The 16,882-nt window shown below is 51.2% G+C and overlaps 3 protein-coding genes across 3 annotated transcripts in view; 1 reads left to right on the top strand and 2 right to left on the bottom strand.

Annotated features, from left to right (window-relative positions):
• The window catches only part of LOC309449223 (T cell receptor alpha chain MC.7.G5-like), a gene marked incomplete at its 5' end in the record, with an annotated part of 441,544 nt that overhangs the window by 93,560 nt on the left and 331,102 nt on the right, over nucleotides 1-16,882 (top strand). The gene's annotated exons all lie outside the window — the stretch shown is intronic.
• Nucleotides 3,908-4,210, bottom strand: LOC309449221 (feather keratin Cos2-3-like; the record flags this gene model as incomplete). Its single annotated transcript, XM_082071186.1, has 1 exon — nucleotides 3,908-4,210. One exon carries the CDS (start codon nucleotides 4,208-4,210, stop codon nucleotides 3,908-3,910), a length of 303 nt encoding a protein of 100 aa, XP_081927312.1.
• LOC309449078 (feather keratin Cos1-1/Cos1-3/Cos2-1-like) lies at nucleotides 12,633-12,935 on the bottom strand (the record flags this gene model as incomplete). Its single annotated transcript, XM_082070988.1, has 1 exon — nucleotides 12,633-12,935. The coding sequence occupies one exon, from the start codon at nucleotides 12,933-12,935 to the stop codon at nucleotides 12,633-12,635; it is 303 nt and encodes a 100-aa protein (XP_081927114.1).

Below are 16,882 nucleotides of genomic sequence, written 5' to 3'. Positions count from 1 at the left end.
TTTGTAGTATACTTTGAGGCAAATTAAAAACATGCTTTTGCTTAGGTATGAAAAGTGATCCACCAAATTATCAATGTTTCTCTTTTAGTGAATTTGCCTGTCAGCTAAAGCCTTCATATTAACTGCATTTTCCTGGAGAACCAGACACATGTTTTGGTAAACCTAGCAATGGAATGCAAACTTATTGATAAGCATGGATGAACACCTTGTGAGAGGGGCAACAAGAAACCGGTGACCAAGAAACTGACCAATGGAGTATAACATCCCATTCACATGAATACTTCATATAAAAGTGGGAGATCACGAGGATCTCGTCCCTTTCCCTTTTCCCTTCTGCTTATGGCCGACATTAGGAGAGGACCTTGCTAGTTGTCCCTGCGAACTGAGGCCTAGTAAGAGACTGAATCCAGCTCCGGTTGGCTGCAGAGTCCAATCCAGGACTTTGGGTGCCGCCTCTGCCATTGCTGAGACTTTCAAGATTGGTTTTGTATATTTTGTATTATTTTCTCTATTCTTATTAGTAGCATTAGTAAAACATTGTTAATTTTTCCAACTCTCTTCTCTCTGTCCTTCTTTCCCTCCTGATCACCTGTCCTGAGTGGGAAGGGGGGAGAGGGAGGGGCAAAAAAGGGGAAGCAGGGGGGAGAGGGGGTTAACAATACATCTGCCAGGGTTTTATTGTCACCCCGCAATCTTAATCCTCGACACTTGGTCACAAATTACCACTACTGAGCAGTTCCAATTGGAATTTCCCCTTCAGTGCACACACAAATTCACACACAGGGGCACAAACACAAATGTGAGCTTAGACGCACCCAAAGAGCAACTTGAACATCTACACTTATACAGAGTTGTGTGCACATACATTCCAAAAGGAGCCCATGTCCATACATGCACAGCCACATCCCACACCAACATGTCCACACAGATATTCAAACACACTTGCTTACACGTTTATATGTTCCTGCACACATGCTCCTGTATACAGATGTACACACACAAAAGCAAACATCTACAGACACCTATGTCCACACAATTACCCATATGCGGACCAGTCACACACAGTCATATTCTCCTGCATGAAGGCACGTGTGTGTGCTAAAACACATACACACTCACAGACACAGTTTCCCAAACACACACATACACAGAACACTTGCGCACATCCACATTTGCATGTGTATTACCACAGGCACATACATGTGCATGTGAATGCACACATGAGCACAGCCAGAGGAGCCCATACCTGAGCACCATTGTGGACACACACCACAGAGAACCAGCTGGTGTCTCCCAACACCAGCTCTCAGCCCCTCTAGATGAATCTCTTCAAGTACATCAGAGCCTACAGTAAAGACAAGAAATCAGTCACTGGCCAGCCTCATCAGCTTACTGAGCTCCAGGGTTTAGCAGTGGTTCAGTCAGCTGCTTTCTCACTGTAAGACAGAGACAAACCAGAGCAGAGTCAATGCTGTCATGGCCTCTCCAGACTTGGGACCTCTCCATGTTCCAAGTTGGTGTGTAATGGATAATATAAAAAATGAGAGAATAGCCCCACTGTTGCAGCCTCACAAAGAATTCCCACATTACAAGGAAGAGAAAATCCTGCAGTGTTAGAAGCTTCCACCTGACCCTGTTGGTCTCCTCAAGGGTCTGGGACCAGCCCCTGTCCTTGCACAGGGAGCGGTGCCGCAGTGACAGCCTCATGCGCAGCAGAAGGGTGTGTGTCTGGGACAAGCCAGACTCCCCTGAGGCTACAGACACAGGCTGGGACATCAGAAGGGAGGTAGGTAGTAGTGAACCTGTCTCTAGACTCACTTTAATTTAAATACCCTCTCTTCTAAAGGCAGAGAAATGCACGAGCAACATTAATTTACAGAGCAGCTGAAGAAATGGTTTGGCTGTCCTGTGAACGTACACACATTCTTTTCCTTTTTTCCCAAATTGTAATTGATGTGCTGCCCCTTTTTCTTCTTGTGTTTTGCATGTGGGTGCATGCGGTGCAATTGCCTGCAGCACAAGGAAGCTGCCTGCAGCCTCTTCTGTTAACCTTGAGCTGGCTGAGTTTATCTTGCAGCCCAGGCTCCTCTATGCAAAACAGTTTCTGCACATAATAATACAAGAATAATAAGGGTGTATTTGGTTAACCTGGAAAGGTTTTGGTAGTGAAGGGATTGCAAGGATGGCTTCTGTGAGAAGATGCCACAAGCTGCCCCCATGTCGCACATTGCCAGTGACAGCTGGCTCCAAGATGGACCTACTGCTGACCAAAGCTGAGACTATCAGTGACACTGGTAGCACCTCTGTGATAACATATTTAAGAAAAGGTGAATACTGGTGTGCAGAAGCTGCAAAAAAAGGAGTGAAAAAAAGTGAGAGAAACAACAATGCAGACACCCAGGTCAGAGAAGAAGGAAGGGGAGGAGGTGCTACAAGCACCAGTGCAGAGATTCCCCTGCAACCATGGAGAAGACAATGGTGACACAGGTTGTCTCCTGGCAACTCAGTGGGGTCCATGATGGAGCAGATATCCACACTGCAGGCTATGGAGGATCTCCGGCCACAGTAGGTGGACGTGCCCTGAAGAAAGTTGCAGCTTATGGAGAACCCACCCTGGAGCAGGATCCTGACAGAAACTGTGGTCCCTGGAGAGCAACCCACACAGCAACAGGTTTTCTAGCAGAACCTGTGGCTGCATGAGGGAACATGCTGGTGCATTCCAGCCCTGAAGGACTGTAGCCCATGAAAAGGACCTGCATTGGAGGAGTTTGTGAAGGACTATCTCCTGTGGGTGGGACCCCACCCTAGAGCAGAGGAGTAGCAGATCTGAACCATTAGGAACTGACTGCAACCCCCCTTTCCCAACCACCTCCTCTATTTGATAGGAGGAAGCAGAAGATTTAGTAGTGCAGTTGAGTCTGGAAAGAAGGGAAAGGTGGGAGAAAGTTTTTAGTTTTGTTTTATTTTTCACCATCCTACCCTCTTACAGTTAAATACAATTTCTACCCTCATGACCTTCAGCAGTGTGGGAGACTTTTCCTGCTACTCCTGCCCATGCCGACCAGCCATGTCCCATACATTGGGTGATGGAGGAGAAAAAGAGGTGCAGCAGCAGCTATGGGCCATCCCAAGAGCTGTTCCCAGCTATATTACTATTGGCATTTTGAGGAGAAAATCATCTTCCAGAGATCCAGATCCACCCCCTGCCACCTCAGCTCAGCTCTGGCCATAGCAAGGAAACATCCTTCCTCAAGAGCTCAGGGGGCTGCTGAGTCCTCAGGGGCTCCTGCCTTTCTGGGCATTTGTGTGCAGAGACACAGCAAGGCAAGGCCTGAAGGTCACTGGCAGCAGAGCAGCCAGGGATGACTTCCTCAGCTCCAAGTGATGGTGCCCAAAAGAGGAGCCACTGCAGAGTGTCTCAACCTCCCATTCCTCTATCAATGGAGAAGGATCCCCTTGTGCCCTCACCCCCTTTCCACTCCAGAGTAACACCATTCTCCTTTGGCAGCTTGGGGAGTGTCCACAGAGGGAAGGACCACATAGACGCCAGGCTTGAATGCAGCAGAACTTTAATGCATAAAAGAGGGAAATAAATTCACTGCAAGTGGAGGACAACAGTGCAGGAATCCCCAAAGGAACCCACAAGTCTGCAGTCCATAGTCAGGAAGAAGTTAATGAATGATGTTCAACTGCCTGCCCCATAGAGAGAAAGGAGACAGCTGATCCCCACCAGGCTGGACCTGAGGGAACCTTGTTGCCAAGGGGAACCGAAGCAATCAAAGAAAAGGGAAAAAAAAGGCAAAACCATTCATCTCTCCTGAAAACACATCAAATAGCTCAATCCTTTGCCCAGCACCATGTTTTCAGTTCCTTGAGGTGTCTCCCTGGGCCTTTCCCAGCATCTTTATCAGCGCAGGTACCTTCTGCCAAAGTAGCGGCCGGAAATGCCAGAGAGGTCACAGCAGCCAGAGTTGATGGGCACTCCATCACAGCTGAGGATTCTGCCAACAGCAGCAGAGGTGGAGGAGCCCACAACGGTGTTCTGTGGGAAAGAGCTGAGGATGGGGCCAGGCAGGGTCACCACCACAGGCGAGGGCTCAATGACAACTCTGGAGTCCTGGCACTGCCTGACACAGGGCTCATTGCAGCTGTTGGCCAGTGGGGTCGGGCCACAGGGCTGGCAGGGCAGGCACTGGTCATAGCAGGACATGTCTTGAGGGTGGAGATGAACCTGGGAGAGTGCAGGGAGGAAGCAGAAGACAAGAGTGGGTGAAGAGCAGACTGGTTTCCCTGGTCAAAAAGGAGCCAAGGCCACTTCTGAGTGGGGAGCTGGAAGATGTGCCAGGAGCCACACAGTCTTCATCACCCTATAAGGAGTAGCTTGGTCCAGGGAGGCTCTCTCCTACTGAATAAACGAGAATCCCCCTCTGCCACATCCCAGCCTCTCTCTAAGCAGACGTCCCCACTTCCATCTCCCATGACAAGAAGATGCAAACCCGAGGACAGGATATATCAAAAAACAGAAGACATGTCCATCAATGAGAGAAAGGTCAAGTTGGAAGAGAATCAGACTCACCTCGTTCCCAGTCACAAGGAGGTAAGAGAAGTGGATGAGAGAGCAGGGACTTGGGCTGCCTTTTATATCTGCTCTTCATTGCCGCAGGACCAGAGACACCCTTGGCAGAGGTAACAATTTTCTGCCAAGCTCATCTTGAATGCAAACCATCACAGCTAATGAGATGGGCTGTGCTTTAGTTTCCAAGACTGCTGCCTTTTCATTTCCAGGTTTGTGCCATGTCTGTTCCTCAATGAAATATACTCCTGATCCCTGGGATGAAAGGTCCCAGGATTTCTAGGTCAGGAATGCAGCAGTGCAAGCAGAAGACTCAGCTCAAGTGCTGGATGGGTCTAAGAGCAAGCAAATTATGTGAGCCAGGGTCAGTCTGTTGGGGCTGTTTGCTATACCAGTCTCAGGACGAAGCTGCAACCATTCTCGACTGCAAGCCCATGGGCTCCTATGCTTGAGGACATGCCAAGTCCTCATATTTGCATCCCTCCTCAGCTCACCCCAGTGGTCCCATCTTTTTTGTCAGTGTTGTGCTGTTTGGTCTTGACCACATCCTGCCTAACACTGCCCAGTCCCCAGGAGTCCTCAGCAGAGTCCATGGACTTCTCTGACACAATGGTTCATGGTGCTCCTATGGAAGTTCTTTTCCTGTGTGTACTTGTATGTAGATAGGTTGTTGTGGATACAAGTGCGATCAAAGATTTGTCTATAATTGCAAAGAGCATGAGGCTCTGTGTGTGTGTCCTTGTGTGTCACTGATCATGAGAGAATGTGCTGCTCATGGCAGAGACACTCTTCACTGCTCTGTCCGTGAGCACCACAGAGCAGCAGGGTCCCAGGGTCAGAAGGAGCCTGAGTGCAGCTGAGTGGTGATGGCACCAGCCTGCTGGCGATCTGTCCAGGGGAGAGACCCTTAAATGCAGCCCCTGTCTCCTGAGCCATCATTTTCCTACCACTCCAAAGATCTCAGTGCAATGGTGCTGCTTTCAGGCCACAATAAGCATGGTTTCATGGTTTCAGGCAGGGCTGATTTCCCTCTCCATGAAGCTGCTTTGAGCTGAAGCTCTAGTGCATGTAATGCCAGCCTCATTGGCAGCGTCTCTCATACTTCATTACCAAACATGAGATGAATGGGTTCAGTGAAAGGATGGGTAATTAATTGTCTGGACTTCTAGGCTCAGTTGTGAACATAGTGCAAGGCCCAGCTGGCTAACACACATTAGTGGTGTGTAGTAGTAGTAGTGATCAGTAGTAGCACCAATGTTTTCATTAATGCCATGAGTCATGGGAAGTGAGGAACTCCCAGAGACTCTGTGGATAACACCCAGTGAGGGGAATGGGCCATAACTCAGGGTCACAGCTGCTGGTGGAAGGACCTGGACAGGCTGAAGAAATGAGCTGACAGGAACCTCATGAATGCCAAACAGAGCAGGTCCAAGATTTTGCATATGAGGGAGAGACCAGCCCATGCAGTCATGCAGGCTGGGGCTGGCTGCCGGGCAAACAGATCAACAAAAAATGATTTGGGGTTTTAGGAGACAGCTGAACATGAGAGAGCAGTGTGCCGTTGCAGCAAACAGGACCAGCTGCATCCTGAGCTGTGTTATTCAAATTGTTGGCAGCATGTGCAGAAAAATGATCCTGCCCCTCTGTCCCATTTGAGATCACAGCTGGGGTACTGCATCCAGGTTAGACCTCCTGGGTGCAAGAAGGTTATCAACATCCTGAGGTGAGTTCAACAAAGACCACTGTTTCAATTAGGTGGTTGACCTAAATGAAGCTGAGAGAAATGGGTCTGTTCATCATGGTGATGTCTCAGGGGAGATTTTTTTTGTTTTTACCATTAATTGTTCAGAGGAAAATAAGAAGATGGACCTAGTCTCTGGAACCGCCCAGTAGATAAAGAGGAAGTGCCCACTAATGGGATCTCTTCTGACTGACAAGGGTGATCTAGATAACTTCTGCAGGTCACTTCTCACCTACATTCTGACTCTGTGACTCCTCCTTCCCCTGACCACCTTGACCCCTGCACACTCATGGGCACATTTGTCCTCACATGCACTTTAACACAAGCCGACTTACAGTCATTGTGCTGGGACTACACAGAGGCAGCTGAAGGGAGGCGCTCAGCCTCCTCACTGCCAACCGCAGGAAATCAGTGGCTGCTGCTTCCAGCCCCTGAGCTCGGAGACAGGTCTGGAAAGCTGGTCCATCTCCTGGGTCAGGGCTGCAGCTGCATCAGGCTGCAGCTGGCGTTGTGCGGGCTTCTTCTTGCTGGAGGAGGGGCAGAGCCCGGTTGGCAGGAGGCAAAGTTGTGGCCGTGCAGAGCCCCGGAGCCCTGTGAGCCCGGGGGAGGCCCCAAGCGGCGGTGGCATGGAACTCAGCCCCGGGGTGGAGCTGGCGTGGGAGGGGAGAGGAGAGGGAGAGGAGAGGGAGAGGAGAGCCGGGGCTGGCAGGGGCAGCGAGGAGCAGGCGGCGGAGCGGCGGGATGCGGCGGTGCCGGGGCGCAGGGCTGGCGGGACTGGCCGCGGTGCTCCTGGGTGCGGGGGGCTGGCGGGGCTGGGTGGGGGACAGGCGGAGCCCGGGATGTCCCCGCAGTTCCCTCGGTGCTGTCGTCCCCTCTGGCTTCTTCACGGATCTCTGGCTCCGAACCTGCCTCCCGTCCATCTCTCCATCTGCTCTATGCCACGTTCTCTCACACAAGTCATCGCTCAATTCTTTTTACAACCATCAGTTTTTTCTTCGTTTCCTCCATGTCTTTTGTATGACTCATTACTTAGTCCTCCTCCTCCTCTCCTCTCCTCTCCTCTCCTCTCCTCTCCTCTCCTCTCCTCTCCTCTCCTCTCCTCTCCTCTCCTCTCCTCTCCTCTCCTCTCCTCTCCTCTCCTCTCCTCTCCTCTCCTCTCCTCTCCTCTCACTATTAATGGGCACTTCTGTTACTGCACATGTCACCAGCCTCTGCAGAGATTTCCAATCATCAGCTCTGCATGCTCTTTATTGCTTCAGCAGAACTTGTCCGAGGGAACAGCAGGCAGGGCCGGGCAGAAAGCAGGTTTTGAGGATATTTTTCCTTCTTTTTCTCCTCGGCAGTGACTGTGGGCAGAGCCCAGGTGCAGCAGGAGCCCTTGGCAGAGACCACCGAGGGCACTGAAATCAGCATCAACTGCTCACATCCCAATATACAGCTCTACGAGTCCATAATCTGGTACCGTCAGCTCCCGGGCCGAGGCCCCGCATTCCTCACACTCGCTAACAAAGGAATGAAAGCGCTGTCGGACCCGCCGGGGCGGCTGTCGGTGGCGGCAGACCGCCGGTCCAGCGCCCTGTGGCTCGAACGGCCCCGGCGCGGGGACGCGGCGGTGTATTACTGCGCCTTGGGAGACACGGGGAGAGGAGCCGGGGCTGCGGCCGGACACGAACCGCCGTGGGTGGGACCGGCGTGGGAAGAGAGGGCGGGGGGACAGTCTATGATGAGTCCGCCAGGGGGAGCTGCCGCTCTGCCCGTCGGGGCCGCCCAGCCCCGCCCGACCCCGGGGCTGTTCCCCTGCCCGACCGGCACCGGCTTCAGCATCAACACGGGCATCAGCATCTCCGGGTGCTCCTTGCAGTCGCTGTCTGGGGTCAGCACGTCCTCGCATTGACGGCTGCTGCGCGTCTGTGCTCCTGAAGGCAGCGAAGAGCCGCGCTTGGGCAGCGTTACACGTGGAGTCTGAGATCGTCTGTGCAAGGTGGGGAGGGGAGTAGGGTTTCCCACAAGGCTCTCCTGCTTCCCCAGAAACGGCTCAGAGCGTTCTGGGAAATGTGGCATCCTCTGGCCTGTCTGTAAAGACCTGCAGCATTGTCTCAGCAATGCATCGCAGAGGTCATCGATTCCCATCCAGCCCACGCAAGCCTGGTCCTCTTCTTGCCTCTGTTCTCCTCCTGCCTCTGTCCTCCTGCCGTGCCAAGGATGTTGAGCTCTTTTTTTCATTTTAGGAAGGCAAAGTGACAGCTGTATGTCTTTCACATGAAGGCACAGCACCGGGCAGTGATGCAAATGGTGATGCAAATAAATTGATATCAAATGCTCCAAATAGATGCTCAGCTTAGTGGGTGTCTCATCAGAGCTTATCTCCCTTGTGAAAACACACCAGCAGCTCCCACCCAGTTGTTTTTTTTTTTTTCCCTTCCCAAGGGCACACACAAAGATTTCAACCCTACATATTTAATAAAACTCATAGGATCCTTGGGCATTCAAACAATACAATTAGGAATGTTGCAATGAAGAAACCAATGCCCCCAGGAGTTACCAGAGTTGCAATGAGAGTCAGCCCTTACATGGCAAAGGTCCATTCCAACAAACCAGAAAGGTTTGTCAGAGCTCTGCCATGTTCTCTTTACTGTGGTCTGCCACCTGCTCCTCAGCCCTGGCAGGGCCAGACTTTCATCTGCGCTCAAGTGGTTACCTTGCCTTGCAGCCATGGTTGCTTTTACTCCTTTGGCACCAACAGACCCCAGCACACCTCTGGTTCCTCTCTATAGCCTGGGTAGTTGATTCCTCTGGACATGACAAATCTGTTCCAAACAGAGCAGTATGTTGCCCTGAATAAAACAAAAACATAGTTAAGCACGCTTACCTCCCTAAGTGGTACATGGTTTTGCTTGTCTTTGTCTTCTCCACAGGTCTCCTAACAATGGTGGGAATGGCCTTATCCTTGTCACTGTGGGGAGTGTGCAGACCCTGAGGATCTTGAGCTAGTTCTTCCTTGGCAGACTTTCCTACCTTGAGATCTCCTGCACCACCACTCTTGTCCCCAAAATGCTGGAGACTTTTTGTGGCACCAGGACTATCATTTCTGTTTGCTGCTTTATTTTTTCCACATCTTCATGAGCATGACTGAGTTTATGATCCTCTTAGCCATGTTCTTTGATCACTATATCACCATATGCAAACCACTCTGTAAAACACTCTATCTTGACAAAGAAAGTCTACTTCCTGCTCGTGCTGGGAGCATGAGCGGTGGGATTTGTGGTCATCTTCTCCCAGGTGGGTCTGCTGCTGCAGCCTCCTTTGTGTGCCAAGAAAGTGTTTGACCGTTTCTACCATAATGCTGGGCCAGCATGAGCATGGTGTGTTGGGGCTGGGTTGACCTTGGCTGGATGACAGGTGTCCACCAAGCTGCTCTGTCACTCCCCCACTACCAAACAGAGAGGGTGAGAAAATACAATAAAAGACTCTTGGATAATCATTATAAGGACACAGAGATTACACAACAATTATCATCACAGACAGAACAGACTCAACTTGGGGAAATTAATTGAATTTATCACCAATCAAATCAGAGTAGGATAATGAGCAATAAGTATCAATCTCAAACACCTTCCTTCCACCCCTCCCTTCTTCCTGGTCCTGGCCATTTCCCTATGTGCTCTGTGGGGACCTTCTCTCCTTCCACAGAATGTAGGGGTTTTGTTTGGGCAGGACCAGATCCTCTGGTGTCAGGGAGTCAAGCGGTTTCAGTCAACCCACCACACCTATGGTGGGACAAGTGTTCCACAAGCAGAGCTGTAGCCTGGCCTGGCTCAGGGGTGCTGGAGTTGCTGGGAAGCTGGGTGCCCGTGGGGGATGTCCCAACGTGTACTCTGTGGTTGGGCTGGTGTCTGCAGGTTCCACTCCATCCCCAGGGCAGGATTGGTGCTTGTGCCCTGGGGCTGCCTGTGGGGCAGGGAGAGAGTGGAGGACTCTGGGAGTCCCAGGCAGGGTGAGGAGCTGGATTACCCAGGTACTGGCAATTCACCCCAGTGGTAGTGGTGCAGGTCTTGTGTGGGAGGAGGTGAGGCCCTGGTCTCTGGGCATGGTAAGAATGTGTCCTGTGGCCAAAGAGATGGAAAGAGTTGGTGGCTCTGTCTGAAGTCTAAAGCAGAAGGAATGTGCATGGAACCTTGCCTGGTCTGTTAGGCCCTGTGTGCCTGAGCCCGAATTTTGAGCTCAGAAGGCTGTGGGACCCTAGAGTGCCCAACATTCTGTAGGGACACCATCTGTAAACTGTGGAAGGATGGCTGAAAATTGGGAGGTTGCTTCAGGGGTGCTCAGAGGACAGATGTTTTGTGTCACTGAGGCCTGGAGAGCTTGGCTTACAGAGCTGTCATCAACCTCGTTTGCAAGGGAGATGAGATCAGTACCTCAAAACCTCTGTCACCCTGCTTCATTATTTCAGCAGTCAGGCAAGAAGAGGTAATGTTGAGAAGGGCTTTGGAACCTGTCCCTCCAGAAGAAAAGGACCTCTACCCATATCTGAACTTATTTGCTGGGGAAAGGGCAATATGTTCTAGTCCCTAGGTGTATGGGTGCATGGATGGATGCGTGGATGGATGGTTTACGTTTTTCAGGCTCTTCCTAGATTATGCCTCTGATGTGCTTTTGATCAAACCAGTGCCCAGGAGCATCAGCCAAGCAAGAGGGATGCTCATGAACAAAAGTTGTCTACCACAGACAATTCATAGATACTGCTGAGTGTTTCCCACTGTCACATACACATCTCAAGGGCACCAGGGTGATCAACTCCTGCACAGAGCTTTTCTGGAGCAAAGATCATGCTGACATAACAGAGCCTTAGAGGTCTGGGCCTGAGCAAAGCTGCTTCAGCCATGCTTGCAGATGACCAGGCACCACAGAGCAGTGATGGGCCTGTGAGTGTTAGTCACAGTTCTTGGACTGCACTCGCCCATGGGGGTGATGGGTTTCCAGGGCCTCTGTTGTGTGACCCAGTGTAGTTAATCCCAATACTGATTTGTGAACGGTGTCAGTCTTGCACACCTGCTCAGTCCTGGGCCCTGCCAGGTTTTGTAGGGGTGGTGGTTAAGGCTGCATGGGGGGAACCAATCCCACCAATCCCTAGGTGCCCATGTGTGCTGGCCATGGCCCTAGAACAGTCAGTGGAGGGGGAAGGAGAAGACAGAGGTGAGGCCGTGGCCATCCCTGAGGGTATTCCATCCATTCATACAAGAGCTCAGAGCCCACCTGCATCTCTCTTGACATGTGCACCCAGTACCCCTGTCCTTGCTGATCTTTTCTTTCTCCTTCATGTTCGGTGTCAGAACAATTTGATTTCCATCAGAAATGCACCATTTCACTGTCCCCATTTCTGTGCTGTCTGTCCTCAGATCCCACATGTTTAGCTCCAATTTCTACTATCTACACCTTCAGCAGAGTGGGCGAAATTTCCCTGCTACTTCTGCCCATGCCCACTGGCCATGGCCCCTATATTGGTTGATGGAAGGGAGAGGAAGGTGCAGCAGCAGCTATGGGCCATCCCAAGGGCTGTTCCAGGCTTCACTCTTCTTGCCAAATAATCTTCTAGAGCCTCACACCCACCCCCTGTCACCCCAGCACAGCTCTGGCCATAGCAAGGGAACATCCTTCCTCAAGAGCTCAGGGGGCTGCTGAATCCTCAGGGGCTCCTGCCTTTCTGGGCATTTGTGTGCAGAGACACAGCAAGGCAAGGCCATGGTCACTGGCAGCAGAGCAGCCAGGGATGACTTCCTCCGCTCCAAGTGATGGTGCCCAAAAGAGGAATCACTGCAGAGTGTCCCAACCTCCCATTCCTCTATCAATGGAGAAGGATCCCCTTGTGCCCTCACCCCCTTTCCACTCCAGAGTAACACCATTCTCCTTTGGCAGCTTGGGGAGTGTCCACAGAGGGAAGGACCACATAGACGCCAGGCTTGAATGCAGCAGAACTTTAATGAGCCAAAAGAGGGAAACAAAGTCACTCCAAGTGGAGGACAGCAGTGCAGGAATCCCCAAAGGAATCCAAAAGTCTGCAGTCCTTGGTCAAAAGGAAGTCACTGTCCTTGGCCAAGAGGGAGTCTGTGCATTATGTTCACCTATCTGCCACACAGGGTGGAGAGAGATGCTCCCTGGGGAAACCTTGTTGCCAAAGGGAAATGAAACAAACAAGGAAATTGGAAAGAAAGGTAAAGCCATTCAGCTCTCCTGAAAACATATCCAATATTTTCATCTTTTGTTCAGCACCATGTTTTCAGTTCCTTGAGGTGTCTCCCTGGGCCTTTCCCAGCATCTTTATCAGCGCAGGTACCTTCTGCCAAAGTAGCGGCCGGAAATGCCAGAGAGGTCACAGCAGCCAGAGTTGATGGGCACTCCATCACAGCTGAGGATTCTGCCAACAGCAGCAGAGGTGGAGGAGCCCACAACGGTGTTCTGTGGGAAGGAGCTGAGGATGGGGCCAGGCAGGGTCACCACCACAGGGGAAGGCTCAATGACAACAGTGGAGTTCTGACACTGCCTGACACAGGGCTCATTGCAGCTGTTGGCCAGTGGGGTCGGGCCACAGGGCTGGCAGGGCAGGCACTGATCATAGCAGGACATGTCTTGAGGGTGGAGGAGAACCTGGGAGAGAATCAGGAAGAAGCAGAAGACAAGAGTGGGTGAAGAGCAGACTGGTTTCCCTGGTCAAAAAGGAGCCAAGGCCACTTCTGAGTGGGGAGCTGGAAGATGTGCCAGGAGCCACACAGTCTTCATTGTCCTACAAAAATCACCCTGGCCCAGGGAGGCTCTCTCCTAGTGAATAAACCAAAGGCCCCCCCTGCTACATCCCAGATGCAAACCCCATGTCAAGAAACAGCCAACATCACCAAAGATATCCATCAATGAGAGCTGTCAATTTTAAAGAGGAGAAGAGGCTTCAGACTTACCTGGTTCCCAAGGAGAAGGAGGCAAGAGAAGTCAATGAGAGAGCAGGGACTTCGGCTGCCTTTTATACTTGCCATTCAGTGCTGCAGGACCAGAGGCACCCTTGGCAGAGGTAACAATTTTCTGACAAGCTCATCTTGAATGCAAATCATCACAGCTAATGATAAGGGCTGTGTTTTGGTTTCCTGCATTGCTGCCTTTTCATTTCCAGATTTGTGCCATGCCCATTTCCCAATGAAGGCTTCTTCTGATCCCTAGGATGAGAGGCAGTAGGATTTCTAGGGCACAAATGCAACAATAGAAGCAGAAGAGCAGGTAAATGATGTCACTTTGTGTCACTCTGTTGCTGCTCTTTGAAATGCCATTCTCAGGAAGATCTAACCACCCTTAATCGGATGCCCAGGGGCTCCTGTGCATGAGGACATGCCAAGCCTTCATTTTTCCTGCCCTCCTCAGGTGACCCCTATTGTCCCTTGCTTTTTCCTTCCCACGTATGAGCATTGTGTTGCTTTGTTTTGACCCCATCCTGCCTAACACTGCACAATCCTCAGAGGTCCTCAGCAGAGTCCATGGACTTCTAAAACACCATGGTTCATGTTGTTGTTATGCATGTTCTTTTCCTGCGTGCACTTGTAAGCAGACAGTTTGTTGTGGGTACATGTGAAAGTACATATTTGTGTATAATACCATGCCACTCTGCATGACTCTGTGTGTGTGTCCTTGTGTGTCACTGATCATGAGGGAATGTGCTGCTCATGGCAGAGACACTCTCCACTGCTCTGTCCATGAGCACCACAGAGCAGCAGGGTCCCAGGGTCGGAAGGAGCCTGAGTGCAGCTGAGTGGTGATGGCACCAGCCTGCTGGCGATCTGTCCAGGGGAGAGGCCCTCAAATGCAGCCCCTGTCTCCTGAGCCCTACTTTTGCTGCCTGTCCAAAGTTCTCACTCTTCTGCTACCAGTTTCAGGAAGCAACAAGGATGGTTTCAGTCCAGTTTGAATCCTTGGTTTAATTCAGTATAACAACATTGGGTGTGCCTCAGCATGGCTGGCAGTCTCCCCTCCCTGCATCTCCAGGCCAGGACACAGCTGCTCTTCCCAGTGCTAGAGAGTTCAAAAGGATGAGGTTTGCTTTGTTGGCAAGGAGGAAGGTTGAGGAATCCTGTAGACCATGTGCTGGCCATCCCAGAGTGTATCTGCTTCCAATGAAGTGTAGAATGTGGCTGAGATGGAACACAGCCCACTACACCGGATTTGGCATTGAGTCCCCAATAGCCAGCTGCTGTCCTTCTTTCTAACAAGGTCTGTGTCTCAGTAGGTACATTTTCTAAACCTCCCCTCCTGAAGGTCTGTCATTTGGAGCACGGATCCAACTTTCAGCCAGTGCAGTCGAGGGCTTTCCCCCTTCCCTTTAGTGACCTCAGCAAGATCAGTGCCAGGGAGCTCTGCTGGAAGAGCTCAGCCAGGGCCGATTCCCCTCTCCATGAAGCTGCTTCTGAGCTGAGGCTCTAGTGCACCTGAGCACCAACTTCATTGTTTTCTCATGAGATAAAAATCAATGTGGGCAAGGGAAAGGCAGGGGATGTGTGCACCTAGAGTATAACAAGACCTTCAGGAGATTCTCTTGTACTTCCTTCATGACCCAATATGAGATGACTGAGTTCAGTGAAAAGATTATAAGGTGGGTAGAAAAATTTCTGTACTACCAGGCTCAGAGAGTTGTAACCGCAGTGCAAAACCCATCCGTCCAACTCTTGTTAGTGGGGTCTAATAGTAGGGATTAGTAGTAGGACCAGAACTATTTGGTGTTTTCATGAACACCATGAGTTGTGGGAAGTGGGGATCTCCCAGCAGGCCTGTGGATAACACACAATGAGGTGAATGGGCCATAACTGTCAGACATGGCTCCTGAATAGGCTGGACATATGGGCTGACTGGAACCTCATGGAAATCAAAAAGATCAAGGGCAAGGTTTTGCATATTAGGTACCAAACTATGCAGTCATGCAGTCTGGGGGCTGGCTGCCTAGGAAGCAGATCCACAGAAAATAATGTGTGGCTTTAAGACAGACACAACTGAACATCAGAGAGTACTGTACCATTGCAGCAAAGAAGACAAACTGGATCCTGAGCAGTGACAGCAGGTCAGTGTTGGCAGCAGGTGCAGGAAAGTGTCCCATCCTCTCTGTCCCATTTGAGATCACATCTGGAGTATTGCTGCCACATGTAGTCTCACTGGTCCAAGAAGGGTATCAACACACTGAAGTGAGTTTGGCAAAGGCCACCGTGTATATTAGGAGACTGATGAATATGACATGTGTGGAGAAGTTGAGAGAACTAGGTCTGTTCATCTTGGAGATGCCTTGGGATAATTCCTGGCTTTCTACGACTGCTTTTTAGAGGAACACAAGAAGATGGATCTAATCTCTAGAAGTGCCTAGTAGACAGAGGGGAAGTGCCCATTGCATAGTGCTGGGACTACACAGAGGCAGCTGAAGGGAGGCTCTCAGCCTCCTCACTGCCAACTGCAGGAAATCAGTGGCTGCTGTTTCCAGCCCCTGAGCTCAGAGACAGCTCTGAGAAGCTGGTCGGTCTCCTCAGTCAGGGTTCTGCAGCTGCCCCAGGCTGCAGGTGGTGCTGTGCGGGCTTCTTCTTGCCGGAGGAGGGGCGAAGTCCAGTTGCTAGGAGGCAAAGTTGTAGGGAGAAGAGGGGAGGAGAGGAGAGGAGAGGGGAGGAGAGGAGAGGAGAGGAGAGGAGAGGAGAGGAGAGGAGAGGAGAGGAGAGGAGAGGAGAGGAGAGGAGAGGAGAGGAGAGGAGAGGAGCGAGGCGCGGGCGGCAGAGCGGCGTGATGCGGTGGTGCTGGGGCGCAGGGCTGGCGGGACTGGCTGCGGTGCTCCTAGGTGCACGGGGCTGGCAGGGCTGGGTGAGGGACGGGGCTGAGCTCGGGGTGTTTCCAGGGGAGCCACCACAAACTCTTTCCTCTCATTTTTCTCTCTGCCTTCTTTGTTCCCCTTTCCGAGGTCTCTTGAGTTCCCTCTAGGTAGTCTGTCATTCCCGTCATCTCTGTCATTACGAGTTTGCTTGCAGATATACCTGCCTTTCCATGCACACACTCTTTTCTCTGTGAATTCAGCAGTTCTTATTGCTGTGAATTCAGCCCTCTGTCACTATAGCACTCACTCTTTGCTCTTTACTCTTCCTCTCCTCATTCCTGTTTCCACTCCTCTTTTTACCCATCTCTCCAGGCCCCTACCATAAATAATTTCTCTTCCTGCTCTCTGAGAACCCTCTCATATCTCCCTCTGCTTCCTTCATATCTGTAGGAGCAAGTTTGCTTTCCTGCACCTCTCCATTATTCCATACATACTCTAAATTCTTTTTCCCAATTCAGCCTTCTGCACTTCACTGTAACACACCCATTCTCCAGACTTCTCGTACCTCTTCATCTATTCAGCCATGAATCTGTCATTCTGTCTCTGGGTACATCAGTTCCAAAATCCCCCAGGCTTCTTCCCTCACTCCACACACATCCAGCACATGACCACTCTCAACCTCTGTTCATTGGCACATCTTCCTATCCCTTCTGGTCCAGCTCTGTTTCATTGCCACTCTTCCTAACCACTTATT

The sequence above is a fragment of the Streptopelia decaocto genome (genome assembly GCF_964273445.1).
Source record: "Streptopelia decaocto genome assembly, chromosome: 22".
In the NCBI taxonomy this organism is placed as follows: domain Eukaryota; kingdom Metazoa; phylum Chordata; class Aves; order Columbiformes; family Columbidae; genus Streptopelia; species Streptopelia decaocto.
This window is presented reverse-complemented; position numbering and strand designations above follow the sequence as displayed.